The sequence below is a fragment of the Asterias amurensis genome, chromosome 16 (genome assembly GCF_032118995.1).
Source record: "Asterias amurensis chromosome 16, ASM3211899v1".
Taxonomy (NCBI): domain Eukaryota; kingdom Metazoa; phylum Echinodermata; class Asteroidea; order Forcipulatida; family Asteriidae; genus Asterias; species Asterias amurensis.
This window is the reverse complement of record NC_092663.1, coordinates 9,966,043-9,979,644: the sequence shown is the minus strand read 5'-3', so window position 1 is coordinate 9,979,644 and position 13,602 is coordinate 9,966,043. Positions and strand designations below refer to the sequence as shown.

The 13,602-nt window shown below is 39.9% G+C and overlaps 1 protein-coding gene across 2 annotated transcripts in view; it reads right to left on the bottom strand.

The window, feature by feature from the left end:
- Positions 1–13,602, bottom strand: part of LOC139948587 (ATP-citrate synthase-like) — a 60,538-nt gene that overhangs the window by 4,877 nt on the left and 42,059 nt on the right. For both annotated transcript variants that reach the window (XM_071946759.1, XM_071946760.1), the window contains one exon: positions 12,313–12,389. In XM_071946759.1, the coding sequence (XP_071802860.1) occupies positions 12,313–12,389 (77 nt within the window). The remainder of the gene's footprint in view (positions 1–12,312; positions 12,390–13,602) is intronic.

Genomic DNA, 13,602 nt, shown 5'->3' with positions numbered 1-13,602 from the left:
TGGAATTATTCCCTGTGGTTTTCCTCCCACATCTGAAACCAAAACTTCCTTCCTCGCCTTCTCCCCAATGGGTTCTTAGTGGCCAGAACAGTGATTACAAAGTTTGTTTTTTCTGAGAGTTCTTGGGCTTCACAACCAAAACAACATGAAACGGAGTAAATGAAATTAAAGTGGGATTTCCCAATTGCCTCAAATACCCTGCAAATTCTCAGATAATACCACGCTGGCAGAAAAGGTCACTGGGGTGAATTCTTTTCCTAAATACCAGACAAAGGATCGACCTCAAGGGATGTCGTTCTTCTGTTGAATTCTAACTATGCGACCCTGACCTAGACAATCAACAACTGGTATAAAAGTACACTCCTGAAAATCAGGGAGGAAATCCCCATTTGAGTTTGGAACCAATTATGATCATCGATTTTGCCAGTTTGAAGATTGTTCAACTTCCTTTGACCCTGTATCACTTAGTATCAGGTAACATTAGTTCTTAAAGGCGGATATGCAACAAGAAGTGTCTTGCAAAAACAAAAACAAAATAAACAAAGTTGCACTGATTTTTGTTTAGAAAGGGAAGTAAGAGTGATTGTGATGTTTTTTATTTTGATACCTTTTATAGATCATGTTTTTGACCATGACAGATATCCCTACTCACTGTGAATGAAGACGTGTGTACAGTTTACATGTACAAGTTTCAGCCTCATTAGTTGTCAAGTTTTTGAGAAAAAAAGTGAAAATCACAGAGCAACGTTTTAGGAGAGTCTAAAAAACTACAGCACCTCAGCAAGTAGTATAAGTCTCAATAGTACTTTTTATCACTTACAGGGTTGGCGCGATTTGTCCTGCACAGTTTTAATAGGCGTTCTGTCACTTTTGTTACACTGTAGTTTTAAGTGGCTTTAGAGGTGGATGTATGAATTAATAGACCCCTGGAAGTGGTACAAATATGTTTGAGAGCGTCGCACCTGGTCAAAAATACTGCACATTACATTAGATAAGATACATGTATGGTCTGTGAAATTGTCTTTCCAAAATTCAACAGTAAACAGGGGTACATGTAGGTCAAGGTAAGACAAAAGTATAAAAACTGTCATCTTAAAATGTGTAAAAACTGACTGCTGCCAATGATCAGCAGTTAGTTCCGTGAACGTCTTTAAAAATCAACCAATAGATTAAAAATACAAAATAAATAAATAAATCAATAAATAATAATAATAGACCGTGTGCGTAACGACGACTTAAGCTACAGCTAGAATCAGCGTCACTCCCAGTGTTGAAGAATGGGCAGGCGTGCGTGATCTAGCTAGCTGTAGCCGAAGTCGCTGTTTCAGACATGGCCTTAGACTGTGAAAGTCTCAAGCATATTCCAATCTCCAACTTTCGGAACAAAGATGGCTCCCAGCCATATTGACTTTTTAGTTTTGACCAAGGTATGGTCAACAACAGTATACCGCCTTGGTCAAGGTATGGTCAACAACAGTAAACCGCCTTGGTCAAGGTATGGTCAACAACAGTAAACCGCCTTGGTCAAGGTATGGTCAACAACAGTAAACCGCCTTGGTCAAGGTATGGTCAACAACAGTAAACCGCCTTGGTCAAGGTATGGTCAACAACAGTATACCGCCTTGGTCAAGGTATGGTCAACAACAGTAAACCGCCTTGGTCAAGGTATGGTCAACAACAGTAAACCGCCTTGGTCAAGGTATGGTCAACAACAGTAAACCGCCTTGGTCAAGGTATGGTCAACAACAGTAAACCGCCTTGGTCAAGGTATGGTCAACAACAGTATACCGCCTTGGTCAAGGTATGGTCAACAACAGTAAACCGCCTTGGTCAAGGTATGGTCAACAACAGTAAACCGCCTTGGTCAAGGTATGGTCAACAACAGTAAACCGCCTTGGTCAAGGTATGGTCAACAACAGTATACCGCCTTGGTCAAGGTATGGTCAACAACAGTAAACCGCCTTGGTCAAGGTATGGTCAACAACAGTATACCGCCTTGGTCAAGGTATGGTCAACAACAGTAAACCGCCTTGGTCAAGGTATGGTCAACAACAGTAAACCGCCTTGGTCAAGGTATGGTCAACAACAGTAAACCGCCTTGGTCAAGGTATGGTCAACAACAGTAAACCGCCTTGGTCAAGGTATGGTCAACAACAGTATACCGCCTTGGTCAAGGTATGGTCAACAACAGTATACCGCCTTGGTCAAGGTATGGTCAACAACAGTAAACCGCCTTGGTCAAGGTATGGTCAACAACAGTAAACCGCCTTGGTCAAGGTATGGTCAACAACAGTAAACCGCCTTGGTCAAGGTATGGTCAACAACAGTAAACCGCCTTGGTCAAGGTATGGTCAACAACAGTAAACCGCCTTGGTCAAGGTATGGTCAACAACAGTAAACCGCCTTGGTCAAGGTATGGTCAACAACAGTAAACCGCCTTGGTCAAGGTATGGTCAACAACAGTAAACCGCCTTGGTCAAGGTATGGTCAACAACAGTATACCGCCTTGGTCAAGGTATGGTCAACAACAGTAAACCGCCTTGGTCAAGGTATGGTCAACAACAGTATACCGCCTTGGTCAAGGTATGGTCAACAACAGTAAACCGCCTTGGTCAAGGTATGGTCAACAACAGTAAACCGCCTTGGTCAAGGTATGGTCAACAACAGTAAACCGCCTTGGTCAAGGTATGGTCAACAACAGTAAACCGCCTTGGTCAAGGTATGGTCAACAACAGTAAACCGCCTTGGTCAAGGTATGGTCAACAACAGTAAACCGCCTTGGTGTACAACACAGTGGTACATGTAGACCAATAAATAAACAAAATACAAGCCTGTATGACTACATGAAAGGCATATCACATGGGAAATCCCAGTTGCTCAATCACATAAGCAATGCGCCCCCCCCCCCCATTCCCAAACTTTGCACAAAGGCATTCCACTAAGGTACACTCTAAAATTACAGGCCAGGGGTGGATTTCACAAAGGTAGTCCTAACTTAGGACTAGTCCTATAGGCAATGCTAAGAGATAGGATAGGTCCTAATAATAATAATAATAATAATAATAATAATAATGATGGACATTTCTAGTGCGCCATGTCTGTCAATGATGACACTCCTGGTGCAAAAAAAAACAAGAACTCTGCTGATACACAATGACACAAGACAACTAAAAGTTACATAGGATGAGTTACTGGTCAGCATTGCCTAGGACTAGTCCTAAGTTAGGACTTACCTTTGTGAAATCCACCCCAGGAAAGTAAAAAAAACACCTCTTGATTATAAACATGTACTTGGTATTTTGATTGCTGTAATATAAGCTGCACTTGCTGAAAGGAACTTTAAATGAAAGTGTTTGCATTAATTCTAAATCTGATCACTCAGAATAACAACTGGTAACGAAGACCAGAATCCTCACTTTATGCGCCCCAACAGATGCATTAAAAGCTGTGAATATGTGGGCTCAATTGGTCATAAAAGTCGCAAGAAAATAATGCAAGGAAAAAAAACTCTCTAGTTGCAGAGAATTGTGTGCTTTCAGATGTTTGAGAAAAGCTTCAGGCCTGAAGCCCTTTCTCAGATTCAAATTGTCGGGTAAAAAAATTCTCCTCTTTCTCTTACACTAAATAAATATCTACATTCATATTGGTCTAGTTGGTATGACACTGCTCTAGAATTGCAAAGGTCGTGGGTTTGAATCCCACCCGAGTAAAAAATGCCTGTGAATTTATTATTATTATTTTTTTTTTTTTCACAGGACTCGGGAAAGTACCGAGTATACAGTGCTAAACACTTCAGTGTTTATGGATAAAAACCAAAAATTAATATTCTTTATCCCCGATGCAAATTTAACATCTATTAAATACATTCATATTGCATTACAAAACGCCCCAAATCAATGACAACCAATTTTTCTAACAAAAAAAAAAACATTTTAAAACCTCAACCATCCCCAACAATATTTCGTTTGTTTCTATTCACTTTGGTTTTATCTTTAAACCAATGTGTGTAAGCACTGCATACTCAGTACTTTTCCCCGAGTCCTGGGATTAAAATCATGGGAATTTTACTCTTGTGGGATTCGAACCTTGCAATTCTAGAGCAGTGTCATACCAAATAGACCAACGATATTGCCGGTAGCTAGAGGGCAGTTCGAATCCTATGTTTTTAACAGCGGGTACTGCAACGATATAATTGTTTGATTCTGCTAGGACTTTAGCAGGAATTCCTATATCTCTTCACACAGTCATGCATGTCACACACAATAACATGGACCACACCCAGAGGACAATTGAACACTTTGTTTGTATTTTGAATAAAGCTACAGTCAATAGAGACCCCCCCCCCACAAGGCAAGCAAAGTGCTAGATGATGAAATGCATTCAAAGTAAAAGAGGAATTCACCATCGGTAACTATTGAGTTTGTATTTACAAACACAAAATAGGTAACTGGGGCAGGAAGTAGGGGTCAAAGGCAGTGGACACCATTGGTAATTGTCAAAGACCAGTCTTCTCACTTAATGTATCTCAGCGTATGCATAAAATAACAAACCTGTAAAAATTTGAGGTCAATTGGTCCTCAAAGCTGCGAGATATGACTGGGAAAAAAAACACCCTTGTCACACAAAGTTGTATGCTTTCAGATGCTTGATTTAGAGACCTCAATTTTTAAATCTGAGGTCTCGTAATCAAATTCGTGGACTATTACTTCTTTCTCTATTGGCACTGGACACCTTTGGTAATTGTCAAAGACCAGTTTTCTCACTTGGTGCATCTCAACATATGCATACAAAACAAACCGGTGAAAATTTTGACTACATTGGTCGTTGAAGTAGCGAGAGAATAATGGAATAAAAAACACCCTTGATGCACAAGTTGTGTGCTTTCAGATGCTTGAATTTGAGACCTCAGCTGAGGCATCTTGCAACTCCGACGACCGATCGAGCTCAAATTTTCACAGGTTTGTTATTTTATGCATATGTTGAGATACACCAAGTGAGAAGACTGATCTTTGACAATTACCAAAAGTGTCCATTGTCTTTAAAGAATTTGGGTACTTTTTGTAACACAAAACACAATGTCCATAGATTTGCATCAAACGTACACCATTTGAAGATAATGATAGTAGAAAGCATACCTTAAAATATTAGTTGCTGAGGTGCTGTAGTTTATGAGAAATGAGTAAAACAAAGTTATAAAAATACGTTTTTAGATGCTACATTTTTTTTGTCTTTTCATGACATTATTTTACTCATTCCTCAAAAACTACAGCACCTCAGCAAGTAATATTTTCAGGGAAGCTTTCTACCGTCATTATCTTCAAACTGTGTAAGTTTAATGTAAATCTGTGGACATTGTGTTTTTTGTCCTACAAAAAGTACATAGACCCTTTAAAGCACCACAGGCAACATTGGTACCTTGCAGTTTTCAAAGGCCAATGTTAAACACTTTGCATGACCATTGACCAACCACATGAAACAACAACCCTATGAAAGTTTAAGCTCAAATCAGTCATCGGAGTCTGAAAGAAATAGTGCAAAACAGGTTATAAACCCGATCTCTATTTCACAGTGGTGTATTCAAACGTCAGATTTTGGTCTTGCGAGACCAAACTAAATACTGATTTAACCCCATCTCCATGTCACTGTAGTGTATTCAAACGTCAGCACATGTTAAAGACAGTGGACACTATTTGTAATTGTCAAAGACTAGTCTTCACAGTTGGTGTATCTCAACATATGCATAAAATAACAAACATGTAAAAATTTTAGCTCAATCGGTCGTCAAAGCTGCGAGATAATAATAAAAGAAAACACACCCTTGTCACACGAAGTTGTGTGCGTTTAGATGGTTGATTTCGAGACCTCAAGTTCTAAACTTGAGGTCTCAAAATCAAATTCGTGGAAAACTACTTCTTTCTCAAAAACTACGTCACTTTAGAGGGAGCTGTTTCTCACAATGTTTTACACTATCAACCTCTCCCCATTACTCGTAATCAAGAAAGGTTTAATGATAATAATTATTTTGAGTAATTACCAGTAGTGTCCACTGCCTTTAACCATTAACTCCACGCTTTTCCACTTGAAAACACATTTTGAATCTTCAGAAGGCTGCTAAACGACTGTTCCAATTTAAATAGAAACCAATCGACCGAATTAGTTCCACTCCATGTGTTTTTATCTCTTTAAAGGCACTGCACACAGTTAGGTAATTGCTCAAAGTATGTACATGTATCAGCATAAAATCATAGTTGGTATGAGCAATGCAGAGCTGTAGTAAAAAACTTTGTGAGAAACGGCTCCCTCTAAAGTAACATAAATTTTTAGAAGGAGGTATCTTCTCACCAGAATATTTGAATCTGAGTTAAAGGCAGGGGACACTATTGGTAATTACTGAACATATTTATTAGCATAAACCTTTCTTGGTGACGAGTAATTGGGAGAGGTTGATAATATAAAACATTGTGAGAAACGGCTAGCTCTGAAGTAACGTAGTTTTCGAGAAAGAAGTAATTTTCCATGAATTTTGATTTCGAGACCTCAAGTTTAGAACCCGTGGTCTCGAAATCAAGCATCTAAACGCACACAACTTCGTGTGACATGGGTGTTTTTTCTTTCATAGTTATCTCGCGACTCCGATGGAATTTTCACAGGTTTGTTATTTTATGCATACATGTTGAAATACACAAAGTGAGAAGACTGGTCTTTGACAATTACCAATAGTGTCCAGTGTCTTTAAGCCTTTCTCAGGGATCCGAAAGTATTAGTGCAACAAGGGTTTTTTTTCTTTTCATTATTGTCATGCAACTTCAATGACCAATTGAGTCAAAATTGTCAAAGATTTGTTGTTATTCTACGCATAATGTTTGGATACACCAAATGAGAATACTGATGTTTGACAATTACCAAAGGTATCCAGTGCCTTTAAAAGAGGGAGATGGGATAATGTTTCCCCCTACGATTTCCCAGGTTCGGTTTCAGTTTCAGTTTACGTCAACGCTCGTGTGATCAGTCATGTGATCAGGTTGACTCTATGTAAATGCATCCTTGCCGCATATTTTTAACTGCACTACAAAATTGCCACCAAAATTTCTCCAGAAGACGATCAGAGCATACTGATCGAAATGTTGAGTTAAACCAACGGTTCTTTTCAGAACCACCCCAACTCATTTAGAGATAGTCATTACATGGTGTTACCGCAAACTCTTCTATATCTTATTTCCACCATGCAAAGTTTCAAATCCTACTTAAAATTGCAACTGTCGTAGTGCTGTTGAATGAGGATCTTGTTTTCTTTTCTTAATAACTTTTAAAAAAGGAATCCTTTAAAAGAAATCAGGACATTTTTTTAAGGATGGAATCAAATTACATCCAGGCCATAAAAGAAAGATTGATCTTCTAGGGATCCCCTCTCTCTGGGATTCAAATCTTAGGGGATACATTGAAATGATGGCATTTCCACCTTTTCAACACCCTTTGGAGTTCTAGATTCCAAGGAACTTTGGGAACAGTTATCCACAGTGCAAGAGAAGTAGATCAAAGAGCACGTCTTATTTAGTTTGGAGAAAAGTACAGCATCTTTTATTACCAGGTAGACTTTTAAAAAGACGGAAATCAGATAAAAGACTGAAAAATCTCATCCCTGACCAAGGCTTTATCACAAAGGCATTTTCCAAAAAAGTGAATCCATTAAACATCCTCATCAGAACATGGTAAGATTGGATTATTTTTTTCAGGGATTTTTTTCTTCTGCAGAACCAAGGGGAGTAGACCAGCTGTTCTAAGGACAAGGTTTCCAGTGCTCTGAATATGTGGGTCACATGAATCGGATAATCACCAGGGGAATCCCTTTCTGTTTCCAATCTGATACCTTTCGTTTGGCGTACAATAATTCATTCATTCATGACGTGATTTTTTTTTCTGCAGAACCAAGGGGAGTAGACCAGCTCTTCTAAGGACAAGGTTTTCCAGTTCTCTGAATATGTAGGTCACATGAATCCGATAATCACCAGGGGAATCCCTTTCTGTTTCCAATCTGAAACCTTCTGTTTGGCGTACAATAATTCATTCATTCATGATGTGATGTACATGACATACTGCTTTATCTCCAATCCAACATAGCCTCGGTTTCCAAAAATAGGTTTTGGTTATGGTTTCTGGCCCTTGGTTCTTTGAAGCAATGACAGTACAGAGTGAAGGTTACAGCACTGCTGCAACCCCCCCCCCCTCCCCCCACCCCCAACAAACAAATACTCTTTAAAGGGTCTATGTAACTTTTGTAGGACAAATAACACGATGTCCACAGATTTACACTAAACTTACACAGTTTGAAGATAATGATAGTAGAAAGCTTCCCTGAAAATATTATGTGCTGAGGTGCTGTAGTTTTGGGGAAATTAGTAAAACAATGTCATGAAAATAACTTTCGTCTCATGAGACAAAAATTATTTTAATAATTTACAAACATATTTTCATGACATTGTTTTACTCATTTCTCAAAAACTACAGCACCTCAGTAAGTCATATTTGAAGGGAAGCTTTCCACTATCATTATCTTCAAACCCTGTAAGTTTAATGTTAAACTTTTGAAAAAGTACCCAGATCCTTTAAAGGCAGTGGACACTATTGGTAATTACTTAAAATAATTATTAGCACAAAACCTTACTTGGTGACGAGTAATGGGGAGAGGTTGATTGTATAAAACATTTTGTGGAGGGGCTTCCTCTAAAGTGACGTAGATTTCGAGGAAGAAGTAATTTTCCATGAATTTGATTTTGAGACCTCAGATTTAGAACCCGAGGTCTCGAAATGCATCCTTGCCGCATATTTTTAACTGCACTACAAAATTGCCACCAAAATTTCTCCAGAATACGATCAGAGCATACTGATCGAAACGTCGAGTTAAACCAACGGTTCTTTTCAGAACCACCCCAACTCATTTCGAGATAGTCATTACATGGTGTTACCGCAAACTCTTCTATATCTTATTTCCAAATCCTACTTAAAATTGCAACTGTCGTAGTGCTGTTGAATGAGGATCTTGTTTTCTTTTCTTAATAACTTTAAAAAAAGGAATCCTTTAAAAGAAATCAGGACATTTTTTTAAGGATGGAATCAAATTACATCCAGGCCATAAAAGAAAGATTGATCTTCTAGGGATCCCCTCTCTCTGGGATTCAAATCTTAGGGGATACATTGAAATGATGGCATTTCCACCTTTTCAACACCCTTTGGAGTTCTAGATTACAAGGAACTTTGGGAACAGTTATCCTCAGTGCAAGAGAAGTGGATCAAAGAGCACGTCTTATTTAATTTGGAGAAAAGTACAGCATCTTTTATTACCAGGTAGACTTTTAAAAAGACGGAAATCAGATAAAAGACTGAAAAATCTCATCCCTGACCAAGGCTTTATCACAAAGGCATTTTCCAAAAAAGTGAATCCATTAAACATCCTCATCAGAACATGGTAAGATTGGATTTTTTCAGGGATTTTTTTCTTCTGCAGAACCAAGGGGAGTAGACCAGCTGTTCTAAGGACAAGGTTTCCAGTGCTCTGAATATGTGGGTCACATGAATCGGATAATCACCAGGGGAATCCCTTTCTGTTTCCAATCTGATACCTATCGTTTGGCGTACAATAATTCATTCATTCATGATGTGATTTTTTTTTCTGCAGAACCAAGGGGAGTAGACCAGCTCTTCTAAGGACAAGGTTTTCCAGTTCTCTGAATATGTAGGTCACATGAATCCGATAATCACCAGGGGAATCCCTTTCTGTTTCCAATCTGAAACCTTCTGTTTGGCGTACAATATTCATTCATTCATGATGTGATGCACATGACATACTGCTTTATCTCCAATCCAACATAGCCTCGGTTTCCAAAAATAGGTTTTGGTTATGGTTTCTGGCCCTTGGTTCTTTGAAGCAATGACAGTACAGAGTGAAGGTTACAGCACTGCTGCAACCCCCCCCCTCCCCCCCCCCCCAACAAACAAGTACTCTTTAAAGGGTCTATGTAACTTTTGTAGGACAAATAACACGATGTCCACAGATTTACACTAAACTTACACAGTTTGAAGATAATGATAGTAGAAAGCTTCCCTGAAAATATTATGTGCTGAGGTGCTGTAGTTTTGGGGAAATTAGTAAAACAATGTCATGAAAATAACTTTCGTCTCATGAGACGAAAATTATTTTAATAATTTACAAACATATTTTCATGACATTGTTTTACTCATTTCTCAAAAACTACAGCACCTCAGTAAGTAATATTTGAAGGGAAGCTTTCCACTATCATTATCTTCAAACCCTGTAAGTTTAATGTTAAACTTTTGAAAAAGTACCCAGATCCTTTAAAGGCAGTGGACACTATTGGTAATTACTTAAAATAATTATTAGCACAAAACCTTACTAAAGAAATAAGAGACCCCTAAAGGAAGACTTACCTAGAAAATACCTTGGTGACGAGTAATGGGGAGAGGTTGATTGTATAAAACATTTTGTGGAGGGGCTTCCTTTAAAGTGACGTAGATTTCGAGGAAGAAGTAATTTTCCATGAATTTGATTTTGAGACCTCAGATTTAGAACTTGAGGTCTCAAAATCAACCATCTAAACGCTCACAACTTCGTGTGACAAGGGTGTTTTTTCATTCATTATTATCTCGCAAGTTCGATGACCGATTGAGCTCAAATTTTCACAGGTTTGTTACAAAACACAATGTCAACAGATTTACATTAAACTTACACAGTTTGAAGATTATGATAGTATAAAGCTTCCCTTGAAATTTTACATACTGAGGTGCTGCAGTTTTTGAAAAATGAGTAAAACAGATCATTTTCGTCTCAGTTTTAGCATGTAAAAACAGATTAACCAGTTATGCTATGATATTGGTATAATATCACAACTGGTTAATGGGATTTTACATGCAAAGATAATTTTCGTCTTCGTAAGACGAAAGTTATTTTGTGACTTGTTTTACTCATATCTCAAAAACTACACAACCTCAAGGATTCTCAGAAAAGCAATCTTAATCACTGTACATGTACATAGCGAAGAACCCCATTGGGGAGAAGATGAGGAAGGAAGTTCCAGTTTCAGATTTGGGAGGAAAACCCCAGAGAATCATTCCAGGGAAAACCCATGCAACCCGGTAGGGACTGAAAACCCAATCCACATAGTGACCCCGGCGTGATTCAAATGGGGGTCCTAGAGGTGGAAGGCAAGGAGAGATACCACTAGGCCAACCTGACTAACCCACTTCTATCTAGTCCGAGTAGGGAAAAACTTTGCACAAGGTCCCTCAAGACTATTCAACCTCCATGATCTTAAAATCCAAGCAGGGAAATGAGAAGGAAACAAATGTTGTCTTTGCCCCCCCCCCCACCACCACCGAAAGTGGGTCCAAGAGGTGGACTAACCTACTTCTTTCTAGTTCGAGTTGGTAGAAACTTTGGATAAGGTTCCTCAAGACATGGTCTGAACATTCAAGCAGGGAATTCAAAGTCTTTGCCCCCCTCCTCCTCCCCCCACAGCCAGTGGGTCCAAGAGGCGGAAGGCGTGGAAAGATGCCACAACCCAAACCCAACCACCCATCATTGTTCTATCTCTATGATGGCAGTGGAATACCATCAGTGCCTAAGGTCTATACGCACCAAGCATGATTTCAAAAGAAGACTTTGACAACACTAGTCTGAATACAGTGCCGCAGAGGGACTGGTTCAAACCACAAATGTAGCTGCAGCCTGTTTCATGAAACCCTAGAATTAATCCTATCTCGAGCTAGGACGAGTAACCCGTCCTAACTTAGGATGGCTTAAATGTGTCCTACCTAACGTATAAATAAAGATACAGAACTTTACCATCATTGTTCTATCTCTATGATGGCAGTGGAATACCATCAGTGCCTAAGGTCTATACGCATGATTTCAAAAGAAGCATGATTTCAAAAGAAGACTTTGACAACACTAGTCTGAATACAGTGCCGCAGAGGGACTGGTTCAAACCACAAATATAGCTGCAGCCTGTTTCATGAAACCCTAGAATTAATCCTATCTCGAGCTAGGACGAGTAACCCGTCCTAACTTAGGATGGCTTAAATGTGTCCTACCTAACGTATAAATAAAGATACAGAACTTTACTCGTCCTAAGTCCTAGGATTAATCCTAAGTTAGTATGAGTTTGGTGAAATCGACGGCTGGGGTCTTAACAGCCACTATGAGTTTCAAACTGTCTGCAGTCATTCATATAATCTCTGAAGGGTTGAAATGTGTGTGGTATGAGTGTTATGAACAAAGCAAACAGATCGGGTACTCACCAATAAATCCCATGCTCCTGCCTAGCACAAACAGACCATTGAGGGCGCCGATCTCAATAAATTCAGCAGACTCCTCCCTAGAATGAAATAAGACAAAAATGTGTCAAAGTGGTAGTCGTACATGTATAGAAAAATATAATATTGATCTTCCAAATGTCCTATAGGTTTCTTCAACGATTTCGACACTTGCTACAGCAAGGGTCTTGTCCGAAATAAACTGAATGGCCACGGACGGCTGCAAGCGGCCACAGCCAGGCTATTGTATTAACCTATAGATGTGTAGTTGTGGTTTTGTAACGAGACATTTGCAGACCCCTGCTTGTCTTCCAGTAGATAGCAATGTCCGAAAGGGCGACTTTGGCTCAGCTACGGCTAGATCACGCGCATCTTCCCATTCACAGCAACAGCAACAGCAACAGCAACAGCAACAGCAACAGCAACAGCAACAGCAACAGCAACAGCAACAGCAACAGCAACAGCAACAGCAACAGCAACAGCAACAGCAACAGCAACAGCAACAGCAACAGCAACAGCAACAGCAACAGCAACAGCAACAGCAACAGCAACAGCAACAGCAACAGCAACAGCAACAGCAACAGCAACAGCAACAGCAACAGCAACAGCAACAGCAACAGCAACAGCAACAGCAACAGCAACAGCAACAGCAACAGCAACAGCAACAGCAACAGCAACAGCAACAGCAACAGCAACAGCAACAGCAACAGCAACAGCAACAGCAACAGCAACAGCAACAGCAACAGCAACAGCAACAGCAACAGCAACAGCAACAGCAACAGCAACAGCAACAGCAACAGCAACAGCAACAGCAACAGCAACAGCAACAGCAACAGCAACAGCAACAGCAACAGCAACAGCAACAGCAACAGCAACAGCAACAGCAACAGCAACAGCAACAGCAACAGCAACAGCAACAGCAACAGCAACAGCAACAGCAACAGCAACAGCAACAGCAACAGCAACAGCAACAGCAACAGCAACAGCAACAGCAACAGCAACAGCAACAGCAACAGCAACAGCAACAGCAACAGCAACAGCAACAGCAACAGCAACAGCAACAGCAACAGCAACAGCAACAGCAACAGCAACAGCAACAGCAACAGCAACAGCAACAGCAACAGCAACAGCAACAGCAACAGCAACAGCAACAGCAACAGCAACAGCAACAGCAACAGCAACAGCAACAGCAACAGCAACAGCAACAGCAACAGCAACAGCAACAGCAACAGCAACAGCAACAGCAACAGCAACAGCAACAGCAACAGCAACAGC